This window comes from Cryptomeria japonica, chromosome 3 (genome assembly GCF_030272615.1).
Source record: "Cryptomeria japonica chromosome 3, Sugi_1.0, whole genome shotgun sequence".
Taxonomy (NCBI): domain Eukaryota; kingdom Viridiplantae; phylum Streptophyta; class Pinopsida; order Cupressales; family Cupressaceae; genus Cryptomeria; species Cryptomeria japonica.
The window spans coordinates 797,625,597-797,645,180 of record NC_081407.1 but is presented as its reverse complement, the minus strand read 5'-3'; the positions used below and the strand labels follow the sequence as shown (position 1 = coordinate 797,645,180).

At 35.1% G+C, this 19,584-nt stretch overlaps 1 protein-coding gene across 3 annotated transcripts in view; it reads right to left on the bottom strand.

The window, feature by feature from the left end:
- LOC131075829 (uncharacterized) overlaps positions 1-19,584 on the bottom strand; it is an 83,856-nt gene that overhangs the window by 53,384 nt on the left and 10,888 nt on the right. For all 3 annotated transcript variants that reach the window (XM_058012731.2, XM_058012729.2, XM_058012730.2), the window contains one exon: positions 7,406-9,434. In XM_058012731.2, coding sequence (XP_057868714.2) covers positions 7,406-8,994 — 1,589 coding nt within the window. In that variant the 5' untranslated portion in view covers positions 8,995-9,434. The remainder of the gene's footprint in view (positions 1-7,405; positions 9,435-19,584) is intronic.

The window sequence follows — 19,584 nt, the reverse complement described above, 5'->3', positions numbered from 1 at the left end:
ATTCAAGTCTCTCATTACGAATTTGTAACTTCATTCATTAATCTTTTTTAATTTGTATTTTTCAATTGTAGGTGTTAGAGCCCTTGGTTAGAGTTCTCCGCTTGGTGGATGGAGATAAAACCCCAATGGGGTATATTTATGAGGCCATGGATAGGGCCAAGGAGCCTATCAAAAATTTCTACAAGGGGGATAGGCTCAAATTTGATCCCATTTGGGAAATTATTGATAGGAGGTGGAACAATCGGCTCCACCAACCCATTCACGCAGCAAGGTACTTCCTCAACCCTCATTTTAGGTTCAAGGGTTCTTACTCAGATCCTAATGGAGAAGTTATGAAGGGCCTCAGTACATGCATTGAGAGGATGGTACCCGATGTTGAGGAGAGAGACCTCATTGTGAGCGAACTCCAAAATTATGAGGAAGCAAGGTGTAAGCTATTCTCTTCAAAGCTAGCTAGGAGAGGAAGAACCACTCAAGCCCCAGGTATAACATTTGCCATTTGGATATTGGGATCTAAAGTGATTGATAAATTATGTTTTCTCTTTTCTCTTTGCTTTCTAACTTTTCAATTTATTTTTTTGCAGATGCTTGGTGTCAAAATTGAGGTGGCGACACCCTACATCTCAAAAAAATTGCCCTCAAAGTCTTATGTCAGCCTTGTAGTTCATCCAATTGTGGGCGCAATTAGAGCTTGTTTGAAGCAATCCACACGAAGAAGAGGAGCAAGTTAGCGCAGAAACGCCTCAATGACCTTGTCTTCGTGCAATATAATCTTCGATTACGCGTAAGGAAGGTAGAGGAAGTAGAAGGTGGTCCAATTGACTTGGATGATAAAGATCCTTATAGTGATTGGACATCACAAGAGCAGCCTCCATTGTTTTCCAAGGATGACATCACTGATTTAGAGAAGCAGGCTATGGAGGAGGAGGGGGGTGGATTTGGTTTCATGTTGAATGACATTGAGGAGGAAGAGGATGAGGAAGAGGATGAGGAGTCATTGCCAGTGCCACAAGCAGGTGGAGACAGCTTCAACCAGGATGGAGGATGAGCTAGCCATACCGAGCGAGGAGGCACAGTCACATGCCTCATGCGAGTCACGCCCACTGCAAACTTCTAGGACTAGACCCTCGAGTTCTACCTCTCTCCCAGTTTTTGCTAGAGCTGGGAAGAGGAAGTTGTAATTGTAATGATGTATTTACTTTTGGTTTTACAAAAACTATTTACTATTTTGCTTTCAGGCTTCCAGCCATCAGCATTCCTCTCATGAGGATGCGGTTTTGTAGATGCTTTGCATTTAAATATATCTAGAATCAGCTTGTTTCTTTTGTGTTCTCATTTATTGACTCATTGGATGCATCTTCTCATTAAATTTTGCAAAAAAAATGCATTTTTAATTAAATTTAAGCGTGTTTTTAAGTTGCCGAGTTTTTTTGAGTTTTTCCCGAGTTTTTTTTTCCAGGCCTTGGCAAGTTTTGTCGAGTGGCAATTAGTTCAACTTTGGTTAAAACTAGTCACCCTATTAACCTTGCATTAAAATACACCATAATGAGTTCCTATTCTTGATTATATTATATGCATCTCTCTATGCTTTAATTAGTCATCTATATACATTAATATGATTACTTCTTAAAGTAATTTATATGTACAATTCTGACTTTGTTTTATAGGGTATCTACAGTAGAGACTAAGGTATTTCCCTAAACCCTTAACCTAAGAACAAAAAGACCATAATTATAGCATTTAATAAATAGGGGACATTACAGTATATAACACACACTCACACACATAGATGTACACGTGTATGCATGCGTGTGTATGTGTATATGCATATACATACATACAGTATGTATATATGTATGTATGTATATGTATGTATATGTGTATATGTGTGTGTATATGTGTGTATATGTGTTTATATGTACAATTCTGACTTTGTTTTATAGGGTATCTATAGTAGAGACTAAGGTATTTCCCTAAACCCTTAACCTAAGAACAAAAAGACCATAATTATAGCATTTAATAAATAGGGGACATTACAATATATAACACACACTCACACACATAGATGTACACATGTGTATGCATGCGTGTGTATGTGTATATGCATATACATACATACAATATGTATGTATGTATATATGTATATGTATGTATATGTGTGTATATGTGTGTGTATATATATATACATGTATGTATTTATGTTGTTGTAGGGTTCACCTGCCTAGGGGCCTAGTACTGATCCAGGTTTGGATCCTAATCCGGTACGTGTGTGGTCCGGCCAAGGTCTGTGCCCGAGTGAGCCGGTTTGGATGCCTAGGCACCCAGAAACATAAAAAAAATTTGCAAAAATTGATTAATATTTGGAATCCACCACATGAAAAATAGAAACAAAACCCTAAAAGTGACTTTTATAACATTCACTTAGTTCATTTTTGCTCATTTGTTTTGCAAACAGCTATTTTTTCCTTGTAGGTTGAGAAACGTTTGGCTACCAACATCAAATAGGAGTTGAAGATCGATTTTTGAAGCTTGATCAAGTGCTGCAGCTTCATTTCTACTCACTTGCAAGCATCCATTGGCTGAAAGAGGTAAGTTTTTTTTTACATTTTTTTAACCATTTTTGCTTCACAAACATGAAACATTATTTATTTAGTTTACCTATTTTTTTCCATTCTTTTGTTTTTGTTTTTGAATGTGTTCATTAAATTTCTTGCCATAGGAACTAGAATGGCATCTACCTCTTCCTCCATACGTATAAATGAACAACAAAAACAGAAATCATATCCAAATTCTCCCCTATGGAAGTATGTTGATATTATATGACCGCTTCCAAGGGATGGGAGATTCCGTTGGAAATGTCAGGGATGTGATAAAGAACCTAATAGTTCATATTTTAGGTGGTAGGCCATTTGTATGGAATACCAAGAAGCGGCATCAAAAAATGCCCTCAAAAAAATGGGGTGTCTATACCACAAGAAACGGTGTTAAAATATATTAGAAAGCATGAAGAAGCATAAGAAAGAGAAGCTCGTAGATTAAATCAAACTGCTAATTTTGTGGATCAGAATTATAATTTATCTTGTTCTATGTATTATCTATCACTGAATTGCTGTATAAATCTGATTGTCTTCTTTTATGTTGCAGGAGAGGAGGAGCATTTTTTCACTGTCCATTCTCACACATTTCATTTGGTATATGTAGTGGGCTGGGTACGGTCAAGTGATGCCTTGACCGGCCATGTAGACATGGCCGATCAAGACATCACTTGATTGTGCCTCCTCACAATAATAAATGTTTGAATGGGAGACTTCATTTATCTCTCATTCAATCATTTATCTTACCAAGGCTATCATGCATTAACACTCCCTCTTAGCTAGGTAAGATAAATGTAAAAGGTATTGGGAGCAATATTCATAAATCGTATGATGCTTATCTTGGGACCATAGTTTCAAGATGTGAATTGCCTCTGTCGGCGATTATATTCACAAACTCTTGAGTGGATTGCCTTTGTCGGCGATTCTATCCATAAGCTCTTGTGTGGATTGCCTTAGTCGGCGATTCTATCACAAGCTCTCACGTGGATTGCCTCAGTCAGTGATTCTATCCATGAGCTCTCACGTGGATTGCCTCAGTCGGTGATTCTATCCATGAGCTCTTACGTGGATTGCCTCAGTCGGCGATTCTATCCCTGAGCTCTTGTGTGGATTGCCTCAATCAGCGATTCTATCCACAAGCTCTTACATGGATTGCCTCAGTCGGCGATTCTATCCACAAACTCTTACGTGAATTGCCTCAGTCGGCGATTCTATCCATGAGCTCTTGTGTGGATTGCCTCTGTCGGCGATTCTATCCACAAGCTTTTACGTGGATTGCCTCAGTCGGCGTTTCTATCCACAATCTTGAGTTATTGTAAGATCGTCACCTTCCAATAACCTCAAAAATACAAGTGGAAATCATTTGGAAGTCGTCACTTCCTTATGATTTACACAAGGCCCATAAAATTTGTTGAGTAAGCTCCCTCTCAATCACAAGGTATCTTGAGTTTCTTCTAGAGAACATATTTTTCTGAACATAAGTCTGAATTTATGACTTCAGCAAGGGACGCTTGTAGTTTAAGTTTGAGAGGACAAGTTCTTGCAATGTGGCCATATTCGAGACTTTCAAGGAGATATCAATCTGATCTTAATCGGATCTTCCTTTAGGCGGTTAGGCTTTATAGAAGGAAACCTGGCTCTGATACCATGTTAATTTTGTGGATCAGAATTAAAATTTATCTTGTTCTATGTATTATCTATCACTCAATTGTTGTATAAATCTGATTGTCTTCTTTTTTGTTGCAGGAGAGGAGCATTTTTTCAATGTCCATTCTCACACATTTCATTTTGTATATGTAGTGGGCTGGGTACGGTCAAGCGATGCCTTGACCGGCCATGTCTTTTGGACATGGCCGATCAAGACATCACTTGATCGTGCCCCCTCACGATAATAAATGTTTGAATGAGAGACTTCATTTATCTCTCATTCAATCATTTATCTTACCGAGGCTATCATGCATTAACACAAACCATTTCAAAAAAAATCAATAGGAATGCAAATCCCAACTAATCCCAATATTATAGTAGAAAACCACCCATTCTTTTCTACAATTGAGCCTGAAAGTGAAGCACCCATTGCACGCAAAAGATCAAAGGGGCCTTTAGAAAGTGCACTTCAAAATGAGAGCCAAGACATTGCCGACCAAGAAACACCCATTGCACACAAAAGATCAAAGGGGACTTTTGAAAGTGCATTTCAAAATGAGAGTCGAGACATTGCCGACCAAGATGTAGCAAAATGCATATATGCAAATGGGTTGGCTTTCAATGTTGTTGGCTCCCCATATTGGAAAAAGATGTTGAAAAGGTTAATGAGGCTCCAAGAGGGTATAAGGGCCTTGGTTATGAGAAGGTACATGGAATCTTGTTGGAAAGAGAGGTCAAGGGGGTTGAAGATGCATTGATGCCCATAATGGATTCATGGACTAAGATAGGTGTATCCATTGTTTCAAATGGGTAAAAAGATTCTATAAATCGTCCCTTGATCAATGTCATAGCGGTGTCCCCTAACGGGGCAATGTTTTTGAAAGCCATGGATTGTGAGGGCCAGGTAAAAGATGGGAAATTTATTGCAGATATTCTCATCTCTGCGATGAGACAATGGGACCTCGTAATGTTGTTCAAATCGGAACGAACAACACAAAAAATTGTAGAATTGTTGGTTTGTTGGTTAAGGAACGCTATCACCATATCCTTTGAACACCTTGTGCGGTCCACTCACTCAATCTTATGCTACAAAAGATTGAGAATAAAATTGATTGGATCAAACAAGTGTATGCAGAGGCTGAGGACACCCAGATGTTCATCACAAACCACAAGTCTCAAGGGATTTTTAGATCTTTTATCACAAATCACAGGTCTCAAGGGATTTTTAGATCTTTTAAGTTTGGAGCTATTGAAGGTAAGTGAAATAGTAATTTAATTTTACATTTTCTGATTTTTTTATTTTCAATGTTCATAATTTGATTGTGTAATGTTCAAAGACTCGTTTTGCATCTAACACGATCGTCTCAAGACAACTTGTGAAAGTTAAAGTGGCACTTTGTAATATGGTGATCAGCCAAAGTTGGGCTATATGGAAGCAAAGCAACACTGAAAGGGCAACAAACATTAGTCAAAGTATGTTGGAGGACTCATGGTGGGATCTTGTGAATTATCTCCTTAGTTTCACCAAACCCATTATGAGCATGATCGCTATAAGATGACCACTCCTTTACATCTTATTGCCTATACCTTGACACCAAAGTACTATAGCAATCAATTTCTTGATCAGCCAAGAAGGCTTGCACCACGGAGAGATTTAGAAGTGTTTGAAGGGTACAAGGCAACATTCCTTAGACTCTTCCCTAAAGATGATGTGAGAGATTTGATTACAAATGAGTTCACAAATTTTGTGAACGCAAATGGTCTAAATGTTGATGCTCTTCATCATAGGTTTAAGAAAGATGCTCATAGTTGGTGGTACGTCCATGGCACATACTTCCAAAACCTACAGCCCCTCGTGGTAAAGATTTTATCACAAGTTTGTTTTATTTATAGTTTACTTTGTCTTCATAGGTTGCTAGTAATTTTATAACTTTAATTGTTTACTTTGTCTTCATAGGTTGCTAGTTCATCTACATCAGAAAGAAATTGGAGCATATATTCTTTCATCCACTCAGTAGAGCGCAATAGATTGCAAACAAAAAAAGCAGTGAACTTGGTATATGTGCATTCCAACTTGTGTCTCCTTTCACACAAGCAACATGACTACAAGGAAGGGGAGTCGAAGATGTGGGATATAGAGCCAAAGCATATTGATTTGGATGCTTCCACTTCTCAGCTTGTTGCGTTTGAGGACTCAAAAAACACACTATTAGTGCAAGTGCAAGTGGCATTGGCATTGGGATTGGTTCATCTAACATCAATGTCAATGATGAGGAGGATAAGAATGATAATGTTAATGATTTAGAGAATCCATTTGATGATTAAACTTTAAAACTATAGTTCCAATTGTTCAAACAATGATACTTTTGAACTCGATATTATTATTTTCATATTGATTTTGATGTATATGATAGTATGATCATGATGCTATGATTACAAGTTTATGGTTGTTTTGTTGTTTATATGATGCTATGTGATATTCTAATATTAATACATGTGTGTGTGTGTGTGTGATACGCAATCTTCCTACAAAGATCAGCTTCCTAACAATATGGGCTTATGCAGAAAGGAAAGGCATTAAATGAGAGGACTGGAAGAGATTGAAAGCTGCAGTTTTCAGATCGTATGTACTACCATTTCAATTTCTGAGGGGAGTAGAAACAATTCATAGCCAATATAGAGCTTTGGTCTCCTTGCAGAAGTCTCATTTCAACTTTGATCACATTAGTTCCATTTCAGCTTTGAACACATATGAGTAATACATTAACTGATTCGTGGCCAATGGATCAGCTACGCCCCAATGTAAATGCATAAAACCCATTGATTTTTGTCAACTTTCTCCAAGTAAACAGTGAGGAGTGTGTTTGGGCTAAGAAGTAAATTCTTGAGCAACCTTCTTCATGTGGGTCTGAGTTCCCTTAGCTAGCATAACCATTAGCTAACATTAAATATAACAAAAAATAGGTTCATACAAGTAGTATGCATAAACTAAACATTTTACCAAAATAGAAAATCACGAACTAAATAAAGAACAGTACCACAAATTTCAGAATAGACCATAGAACATGGTCAAGTGCAAATAGCTTAGAGCTGATGATGCTTCTAATCAATTCAGAACAGAAAAACTATACATATGATCTGCTACGTTAAGATTTATGACTTACTCCATAACCTTTCCAGTCCATACTGGCACATCTGCCTGATAATCCTTCCCAATACGAACTTGGGTTGTATAAGCCTCGTTATCCTGAAACATGCACCAAAAGCGACCATTTTTCTCTTTGACGAATTTTCCACAACCAGATTTAACCGTGTCACATGATCGGAACTCCAGCACATGCCCATTTTCTCTATTTTCATCCCAAGAGAGACCACTTTTTTCTCTTACAACTGACCTCTTTCTTTTTTTTCTACATGCTGGACAGTACCAGTTATCTTTGACTGGTATTGACACTACCTTTGGATTGCAACAAGCCATGTGAAAAGATTCCTCACACATATCACAAATGAGCGTTGACGTTGAATTCTCTAAAGTGTAACATACTTTACATCTTTTATTCCATCTTCCATCCCCTACAACACCAGGATGCTCTGTAGCTGCAAATTTACCAGGAGAAACAGAGCGTAATTTAGATTCATTCAGTATAGATATGCACCATTCTCTTTCAAGGTCCCTTCCTTCAGCTACTTTTGCAGCATCAGGAATACAGTATCCAAATTCACCAGCCTCAGAAAGTTTATCTTGGTGGTTATTCATAATTGGGTAGGATAATGTTGTAAAACTCCCACTATCAGACCTGCTGTTACAAGTAGCTTCTGCACAAGACTCTTGCCTTCCAACCTTTCTTTCAAAATCATAAAGGAATGATGAAGACTCTGACTGGGACATGGAATCGGTTTCTTCATGAGGCAAGATATCTCTAGATCGATTGCCGTTACAATTTTCATTTAAAACCTGAGTAGAGCCACTATTTAATGTCGTCTTTCCTGGCTGCAAAAGATGATTTGATATCTCCATGGTAGAAATATCAGTTTTATTGTGCTGCATACAAATTTCTTCTTTCTCTAACATGTTTACAGCTTTCTCTAAATTGCTAATTTGATATTCAGAAACTGGCTTTTTAGCATCTAACTTATCATTAACATCAGATTCTGAGATAACCAAATTTTCATCAGGATGCAAACTCTCAGGCCCAGCAGTAGAAATTTTACGATGTGCCCTGGGATTAACTTCTGTATCTAATAAGATTTCTATTTTGCCTTCTTGTGTGGGTTGGTTGGAATTAGATGGAATGCTCTGAGCAGTCTCTTTTGTAAATGCTGCATGAGCACGTCCTGAAAGAAGAGTTAGCGAATGTCTCAGCTTTTTACGTTTATAGACATAATTATTCTGCTGTAAAACTAATTCTCTAGATCTCTTATTTATAATTGCTGAATTTGAACATGATTTTCCAGGAAGTGGAGCATCAGAAATAAAATATTCATCTTGCTGAACAGCTTTCTCAATTGAGCCACTAGACTGAGTCATTCCACTTTCTGTTCTCTTTTCCCCATACTCAAAACTGTCAGTGCATGAAGATAAACTCAATAATGGATCTAGCATATCATGGCCTGACACATAACACATTGGTCCTCTCGTAGAACTCGAAATGTGTCCTTTAGCACTCACATGATCTAGAGGCATGTCAAATGGATTGACACTGAAATTCCCATGAGGTGACACCACACATGCGCTGCATAGCCCTCCTTCCATCTGATCTGTAGTTACAGCTTTCGGAGTTTCTCTAAGATCACCTAGATTCTCAGATGGATCCAACAAAAGATCCACATGTAACAGGATGTCTCCTGTATTACAGGAATTATTCCCTAGATCTAATACATCAGCTCCAAGTTCAATTCCAATTTTACTCCTCACATCTAATGCATCATCTCCTAGTTCAATTGTAAGGCGACCACCTAACTCAGAACAGCATCCAGAACACTGGAAATCTGGAAAGCCAGAGCCCTGGCGTAGGCCCACATGACAACTTTTACCCTCCAGACTTGTAAATTCGTAATGATGCCCACAACGTGGGAAATATGGGCATGCTTACCAAAAGCTGCCACTATCCCATCAGAAGGCACCAAGGCAGAATCTGATTCGAAAAATCCTCCAAGGCAGTAACAGCATTATGTTGATTGCAATTGGATTATCTATCAAGTACAAAAGGTAAATATTAGTATGTAATCAAACTGATTCCATGTAATAACTAACAGTAAATAATTCCCTGCCATTCTATTTAGAAGTCAAATTAATAAAAAATGATTGTTCCTGTTCTCTAGGCCCAAAAGGTCTATTGCTAGGAAGTGAAAAAAACCGAATAAATTTAGTTTCTTTCCAGCTTGTCTGTTTATTGTCTATAACAAATTTTACAATCTTCCAAATAAGAGCACCAAAACATATTTCATATAACCACATCCTAAATAGGAGTATTTTTGTCACATAAAAGGGTGTACCCTTCCAAAGGAAAATGGTATTCACCTTCAACAGGCTTCAAGTTTACACTCTTGATACAGAATTAAGCTGTGCTTACATACTACTTAATAAACAATATCACGTTGTATTTTGGTTGAAAGTGTCCATAGAATTTTGAGTTCATATCTTGTTACACTGTGCAGTAATGCAGAATAATTAGAAGTGCGTCTCGTTTCCCATATCTTCAGTTTTATATCAATTTGTAAACTTATTTAGTTTACATAAGCTTGGAATGTAGATATATTTGCTTCCTAGCCTCACAAAATACATCCAATGTCAAAAGGGGTCATGACCATCAAAATCCAGGAAGCCATGAGGATACTATCCAGCATGGAGCATTTAACAAAGAAAATATGGACAAATTGACCAGTAGGTTTTAAGCTGTCACAATGAAGTAAACTTCAAGAAATAAAAGATTTTATTATTATATAACAATAGGATAGACTACAAACATCTGAGCCTGTACAGAAAGTGTATATTTAATTGCTTGAACCTTTAGGTTTTCATAGCATTAGCCTTTACAGCAAGTATATATTCAATTGCTTAAACCTTAAGGTTTTCACAGCATTCTAGGCCATGCATATTTGCTTCTGGGTCGCCACATAAATTTACATATTTTAAAAAAAAAATTTTAGAAAGTCAATATAATTTACTTTAATAAGCACTTGACACTTTTTCAGAGTAATCACTGTGCACACATTTTATTTTTTAAATTGACAGTAGAAACATCTTGGGGGATGGTTGTAACTGTGGAGACGAAAGTCAGGCACCCTGATGACTGATTTCCATGGGGGAGTCTGGGTTTTCCTGCCACAATTTTACACCATATCTTCCTTTAAACTAGGTTAAGATTTGTTTCCCTTAGGGTTGTCTGTTTTTCCTTTGTTACAGTATGGCAAAATGAGCAATGACCAAAATTCAAATCAAGGAACAGGATCTCTACCCTCAATCTCTATTTAATATCAACAATTTTGGTAAGCTGACTATATTCAAAGGAAAGACAAATTAGAGGCCTATCCAAGATAAGGTACAATATAATGATGGTGGATTCCCTAAGATAATCCTTAAGCCTGGGAATCATATCCAAAAAGCTCCGAATAGATTTTGATGTTATTCTATACGTGATTGAATTGATGGCTATATTAAAAAAAAAAAATGGCTGCGAAGCACTTAAAGGTTATGCAGCAGAATGCAGAAATCAGCATGCTCCATAGATTATACTTCATGGTGCAGTATTTCATACTGACCATAGTGAAAGAATCTTTAAGACTGGGTAGTGGAGGACATGTCAAACTGGATTGTTCAATCAGTCATGGAAAACAAAGTCCAACCATTTAAGATGCTCAATTGACAACACCTTTCCAGGTCAGAATGCCAAATCTGCAAAAGTCTTCTTATCTGAAATCCAATATTTTGGAATCAATACGAAGTTTTATTATGGATTTTGAAGTGACTCTGAAATCCAATACTGAGGGATTTTGAACCGTTTGACAAATAGTCTCAAGAAGAAAAATGAGAAGATCATCAGCAAGATACTAAATATTTTGGGTGGGCACATTACAAGTTGCTTCATACTCTCAATGGGGTTAGCAATATTAGAAAAAAGCCCTTGAACAATCTAATTATCCATTTTCCTCTTTCCTCAACCAAACTAACTCTTAACCATCTTTCAATTTTCATCTTCTTCTCAAGGTCATTCACACAACTCTTGATCAGGTCTTCACCATGATTAAACTCATTTGAATCCCAAACTATTTTGTTCCCTTCTCATGTTATGAATAAATTATTCAAGGTCATACTGCCTTACCTTAACCTAGTGCATTCCCAAATTATTAACAAACTCAAACCCTTTATCAAATCCTTCCCTTCTCAGCATCACAAAATCTTCAATTTTTATTGCACTGGGAAGAAAACTAATTTTGAGACTCCTTGACTGGAAGTAATATGTCTATAAAATTCATTTGCCTGATTGCTTCTTAAAATACATCTCTAGTCAACACCACATATCATATAACCCATATCGAAAAACATCAGCCCCATACATTCTGAACATAGTACAATTTTCAAAGAAAAACTAATCTCCACAATTATTTCTGATTTTTCTTTCTGGTTGAAAATCCAAAGGTCAACTAAACTCATTAACATCTTTTGATAATCTCAGCCTACAACATCCCAGTTTCATAAAAAAGTACTCATGAAATAAATCTCAACGATGTTACATTGAGAAGAAGTATGAGCTCCATCCATGTACATAGACCATAGTTGCATTGGCTAAACTTGTTCCTTGCGCAATTTTGGCCATTTACACATACCTATCATGAAATCCCATTATCTGCCAAAGCAAACAGGATTGTCTATAATATAGCATAGAATACCTTACGATTTTCTCTTAGTACCTGGTTTTCTGAACTGTACTATTTCACCATGGATTGTCTATATTAGATATCTTCCATAATCAAACAACCTCATGCTCTGAGGGTTCTAGTTGTCAGCTAGTAATGCTAAAGTTGCCTGAGATATTCTTGGCTCTACATCCATTCAACCAATATCACATAGAACTTGGTATTCATTTGATTGTGCTTTAAAAAAATACTTCTACGCAATCTTCATGACCCTGATCTTTACAACCTTTCACACACTTAGAATTCACCTGATTCCTTTACAAATCACTGTGCCAGAAAGGAAATTTGCACTTACCTGGGAAACACTTGTAGACAATTTTTATGAGCTTTTGTGATTTGTTGAGAACACCTTGAAGAGTACAAATCCACAACAGTTAAGATGTTTGAATGTTGTTGCAAATCAACAACTCTCTTTTGAAACCATTGCTTTGATCAAAGGGTGCAGGTTGCAAATCAACAACATCGCTTTTTGTCAAAGCCAATTAAAATTTACCATGTAACTCATTCTTTGTTGGCAAATGCTTGATACAAGCCCACTAAAACTAGCACACCTATATTTAAAAAATTTAGGTAAAATACACCAAGCGATATCCATTTTAAAAAGAGTTGTGGATCTTTAGATAGCCATGCATGTAGAAAAAACTCACACTCGATTCACTATTAGCATAATGTACTTAGAAAAAGCGATGTGAACTTGAGCCATTAAAATTTTCTGTACATTGGAAGAAAGTTTTGTAACAATAATAACCTTCCAAAAAGCTTCAAGCACACAAACAATTTATTTGTCTCCTCAAAAAACATTGAAAATAAAATTAGGCTGGGGAGGAAATGACAAACTGTGGATGCAACTTAATTGTAACTTAGAATTCCAATGGTTACAAAACAAAATCCAACTACTACCAGATTGTACAAAATGTGTTTTGAATCAAAATAGGCAAAAAAGTTAAAAAAACATCCCAAAAACCCATGCAAACAATATTTTAATAGAGATAAAAATTTGGAAATGGAGGTTTAATAATTAGAAAAATTTACATTGCAAGAAATTGTTTTGTTTTGAAATTATTTATGAAATAGTTCATTTAAACAATAAATGTTTAAAAGTTAAACAATCAATAAGAAATTTGTGCATTACAATTCCTTCGATAAAATCTTCTAGTAAAATACAAAGAAAAAGCTTTTTCACGTTTTCATTTGGTGGCCACAATGATCAAAATTCTATTGTTCAATTTAAGTTGTTGGCATGTAATAATTTTCATGATAGTCAAATTTATATACATTAAAAGTCATTTACAAACATAGTTGAATGTTATAATTTTGACATAAATCAAAATAATATCAAGTAAAAGTTGCTTACAAGTATATGCATGCTGAAATTGACTATATTGTCAATGTAAAGTCAAATCTGTCTATACAACTAATCATAATGAAGAATACCATTTTTTATTTCTTTTAAAATAAATAACAATTTTATACACTACAATGTATTAAATAATTATTTTTAATAAAATATAAGAGAGATTTTTTTCACTTTTTTGTTTAATGCTCCACATCAAAGAAGTTGGATTCTTCAATTTTAAGTTGTTGGTAGGTTATATAATTTTGATACAGTAAACAATACCATCATTCACAGACACATGCATGTGCAATAGAATTGATTAGATTATCAATATTGAAATTAGTTAGTCATAAAATCAAATCTTTTTATAAATCATGATCAATATAAGATATTATATAATATTTTTTCACGAACTTTAACTTTCATATTTCGTACCGACCAAAACAAAGCTTGATTCTAGAAACCCACATTGACAATGCAGTAAAACAAGAAATATCAAAGATACTTTGTCAATGTTTTTTCATGGAAGACTGTTAATGGAATTAGATAAAGAATTTATAAATTTGAAATAGTTGTGGAAGCTGGAACATGCAATCTTCCATTTAGGGGCCACAGTCTTGACATAATAATAATCCTCCACATTCTTCTCCTCTACATTGCTTCAAATCTAATATCAGTAACCCTCATTGGCCTAGAACGAAAAACAAAGTTGACCCATACATAGTGACATCACCAAATCAACCAAACCGAAATCAAAATTGTTATATTGTTTCAATAAGAGGCAAAGAGGAGTGAAACAAATAACACCTAGATTTGCATGATAATCAACCAAAATGTTAGTATTTTTGTTAAATTTCCTCAGCAACAATTAAAAAAATTACCTATAGCTACAAGTAGGTGCCATCACAAGTATTTCACTTTCATTTCAGGTAAATCACCACACATTACATTATCTCAAAAACACGTGAAATAAGAATTAAGAAACAGCAAAAGGACTTTAAAAACAAACTCTAGACCTCCCTATGGAAGAGAAGTATTAAAAGCTTGTTTTTTATGGCATTAAAAATCTATTGTTAGAATCTAATCTAGTTGCACAATGATTTGGCTTCTCAAAGCACCACAGATTGGCTTGAGAAAGTTGTTTCTCTGAATCAGTGTTGTGGTTGGGAATGTTATTAGGCAAACATTGATTAGGTTACCACTAACAATAAAGTTGAATGAATTACAATTTCTTCATTATATAGAGGTCTTAGATACATCCAATGACTTCTAGAAATTTATCAAGTGCAAACTTTGTATTATTAGATATCTTTAACAAAAAAGCAAAAAACTATGCAAATGGAAGCAATTTATAAAATAAAATTAAGAAATTATTTAAATAGATAAAATTATTATTACAAAATTTTTATTTATATATAAAATTTAGATGAATTAGAAGAAATATAATTAATTGGATGAATAATATTCCAATAAGTGGAAAATTACATAATTAAATAATATTATTTTGAATTTTTTATTTAAAAACAATCATAAGTTTATTAGATAATTTTTTAATCTTATCTCTATAATTAGTTAAATAATTTTTACTTTATTTTAGTTAATTTGAGAAAGTCTTTTTAAAAGACTTAAATTTTTTATACAAATCTAAATTTGCAAATAGAAATAAATATTTTTATTTTTTAAATATTTTTTAAATATGAATTTTGAAAGTTACTGTACATAAAATCCATTTTTGGGAAGGATATCCTTGGCAACTAAATGATATCAGCATGGATTGTGACAATCTGAACAATTTATTATTTAATATTTTAAAGAAAATTCTATTTTCTTTTAATGATATCTTTAGCCATATTATACAAAAATTGATTAGGTTACCACAAACAATGAAGATGAATGAATTACAATTGTCTCGTTATATAGAGGTCTTAGATACATCTGAAGCTTTTAGAAACTTATCATGCAAAAACTCGCATTATTCAAAATAGATAGAAAATAAAAAAATAATAATAAAAAAACTAAAACTAAAAATTAAAATTATACAGTCAACTAAATATAATAGCAAAAGTGTGAGGCTAAGCAATTGCAAACAAGAATTTTACAAAGGTATATCTCAAACAAGCTTCCCCGTGACTTAGCAAAGACATAAGAGCAATGCAACATACATTGATATTTTTGTAACGTACTGGTTGAGAGGATCAGATCTTCAATTGGTAAACAGACTCAAATCAAACATAGAAAAGCTTTTTTGGCAAATTTTAAGATGTGCCAACAACCTTGACTCAATCTCATGATGTGCATTACCAATCTCAAGAAAAATAGACAATGCTCCCCGAGAACGCATCCCCTACCATTTTTCCCCTTGTCTCCCATAGGGGGTGTTTCAAGGATGCGAGAACACTTAAGAGATGAGAAGAGATGAAAGAAGGGCTCATGAAGGCCCTTCAAAAAATGTATATTGAAGTGGAATCTACATTACATCACATGGTAGTTTGCATTTGTCAATCTTCAAGGTCCAACCTTCAACAAACCAAAGGCAAGGACAGATAGAGCTACATTAGTTCAAACTGAACTCATTGGATGGTGGATGTGGCATGGCAAGGATGCGCCAAAGTTGAGGATACTTGCCATTCATCTCCTTTCACAAGCTGTCAGTTCCTCTGTTGTAGAGAGGAATTGGGCCACATATAGCTTCATCTAGTCAATCAAAAAGAACCTTACCTTTAGATGATCAAAGAAGTTGGTGGCTGTAATAGGTGCCTTGCAGCTACAAGATCAACAAACCCCTCAGTATCACCAAACTCCAGCCTCATGTTGTGATGTTGATCTTGAAGATGCTATACAGATTAATGAGGAGATATAGGAGGGATTAATTGGGTAATTGGGTTTCCATTGCTTAAGGCAGCTCTTATAATGGCAATGACTCGAACTTGAGCTCCAATTTTGATATAGACCTACCAAATGCATCTGCTGATCAGGGACAGCTATATATTTTATATGCTTTTGTCATTTTAAAGTTGAAACTTGCAACCTTTGGGCATTTTGTTGTAATTATTATATAATATGTATGCACATTGACAAAAAAAGCATTTAAATGTTAATTTGTTTGTCAATTCTCCCGTGAAATCTCAATTCAAGGCTAGTGTTATGTATTAAGCTTCTATAATGACTATGATAAATGTTTTATCATTGTTATGATATGAATATTTCAAATTTCTTTATATATTAAAAATTTACCTATTTGTTTAAAATTTGTGCCCGGCCATCCCCATCCCAGAAACTTGGGGGTCCATAGAAAATAGCACATTGAGACTCAATTTCAAAGAGCCTATTCAAGAAAAGAAAAAGAGTCAGCAATCACACTAGATCAAATCTCCCTAGCAAATCCATTTGAAACCCTTGCAACTCAGAAGTAGAAAATATGAAGTCCATCCAAGCCACATCTAACAATATTAGGCCTCCCACAACTGATCAGGGGCAACACTTAAAGAAGAGCCTGAACAAAGGTTAGTCTGATGGCCACATTCAATTCACTTCAGAAGTTGATACCTCCAGTACAGACACACAAAGCAAGAAATTTCAACACAAGCCCAAGAAGACCTGATTCTAGTAAACATCCAAATATGGGGATACGGAAAAAAGGAAATTCCTCAAATAAAGTCCACTGATTCTGCAGAAGATCAGAAACAAGATAGGACATTGACCAAACTCATGCAGATCTGAAATCCTGAACTCACCACCTTAAGGTTGCCTCTATTGATAGCAGATAAGGCATACTAGTTATTGGGGTCTCTTGTCATGTAAGAAATTTGATTAAAATGAGGGGGTCTTAAGGTTGCCTCTAATGGTAGCATATAAGGCATACTAGTTATTGGGGTCTCTTGTCATATAAGAAATTTGATTAAAATGAGGGGGTCTGGGAGTGAAGACCAGAATCGAGAACTTATAACAACTAATTTTATCACTATCATAATATCTAGAATATTCAGTGGCATGCAGTGTACAAACTCGTGGAGAAACTCTAGATCCTATGATACCATTTAAAGGATTGGAGCAAATGCAATTTGGGATCATCAAAAAGCAATCCCCCTCATTACTACAATCTTGCTGCTTCCTAAAAACAAATTAGTGATAAGAATCTAACACAAGTCCCAGACAGAGTAAAAAACTCTCATCCAAGAACTCAATAATGTCCAGAAGAAAGAAGAACAATAGTGGAGACAGAGATTATGGTAAAAATAGGTTAAGCACAAGATTGAATACAAAATACTTTTATAAATCTGTTCTTAATCAACAACACAAACTCTAATTAGGATAGAAAAGCAAGATAGAACAATTACCCACAAAGCTGACGAGCTAATGACATATACCACCTATTTTTTCCATCCTGCTCTTATTAAACAACCTACCCCCTGGGGAAAAAGTAAATCCTAAGGCAATCGATAACCAAAATTCAAGGACAAAAAGTAAAACGCTAGACATCAGAAGCTTTCTTCTGATGAAAGAAATCAAATTCATTTTTGTTTTATTTTAGCTAGACAAAGTCCTTAGGCAAAATGGATTTCCAATGATAGAATAATTTGTTATCTAATCAAAGGTGACTTCCCAAAGATTATTAAAGAATGCACAACAGACAAATGCTTCACCAAAATGATTGCACATGCTAAATAAATTGTTCAATATATGCCCATTGCTCTCTATAATATGGTCTATAATATCCTCTCCAAACATAGCCTCACACCTCAAGCCCGTTCTTCCAAAACAGATCTCTCAATCCCAACATTGCTAACCTACAAATAACAAATAATGTTATTGCTCTTCAAGAAATTCTTCACTCCCTCTAGATTCAAAGAAAGACCAAGTGTCTTCATAAAATGGGATGTTTCATAGGTGTTCAATACATGCAAATGTAACTCATTGAGCACTTGCTCTGAGCTTTTGGTTTCATTGCCCAGTAGGTTCATGGAATGAGTTGTATCACTACTCCCACGCATTCAATCACCATCAACAGAGCAATTGAAACTCTTTTCACCTCCTCTAAATGACATTGTCAAGTGGACACTCTCAGTACAAACCTTTTCATATTCATGGGTGAATCATTATGTCAAATACAGTTCTTCTGTCATTAGCTACCAATTATAGGAGAACAAAAGCTGCTGGCTTCCAACTTAAAGATGATACACTTCTCAGCAATTTGTTTAAGCAATGTTGGAAAACTTCATCAGCGTTGATCTCTATCAAACAGCTTCTAGACAACCAATCAATCAGCCCAAATCACAGAGTCTCTTGATCATTATCACAGCAAGAAAGAAAAAGAAATCATAGTCAATTTTCAAAAAGGAAAATTCCTCTTAAAATATTTGGGATATCCTTTGAATATGAACTAAACTAAGGCTCTTTTGGCTGCTGCTATAGCCCAAATAACAAAGGAACCTGCAGTTGATTAATATAAGGTTTGATTTTGAACGAAAAATTTGACTCTAAAAGTCATCCTAAAAGGCATTCCAATTTACGCTCACTTTATTTCGCACTCCATGGTATGTTGAAGAAAAGTAGATGAAAAATCAGAGAATCTACTATGGAAGCTCACAAATAACAATTTTAAGAATCCCTTGATTTCATGGGACAGCCTTAGATACTTCAGCTAAGATTTATCTATAAGGCAGAATGGTGTAAATGGCAGAATCATTCTCTATGTAGCAAGACCATTCAGCAAAAATCACCCCTTAGTCTCATAACAATATTAAAAACTAAGTGGAGCAAACCACTATTGGAGATGATCCATCACATCATAAAGGTGTCCTGTCACTACCTATTAACAAACTCCTACCCATCTTCAAGCAATGAGAAAACATGAATAAATAAAAGACACTTGATCAATCAGTGATTTGTTTGTTACTTTGTTAAATGATTAATATAAACAAATATAAAAGACAAATAGAGTTAAAGAATAAGATTGCATAAGACATAAATAGAAGTACTTTAAGGTAGCAATCACACAAGTAAAAGCCAACAATTAATGTAATCAATAAAAGACAAATGAGTAGGTATATAATGCAGCGCTTTAACTAATGGTAAGGCAGCAATTACAAA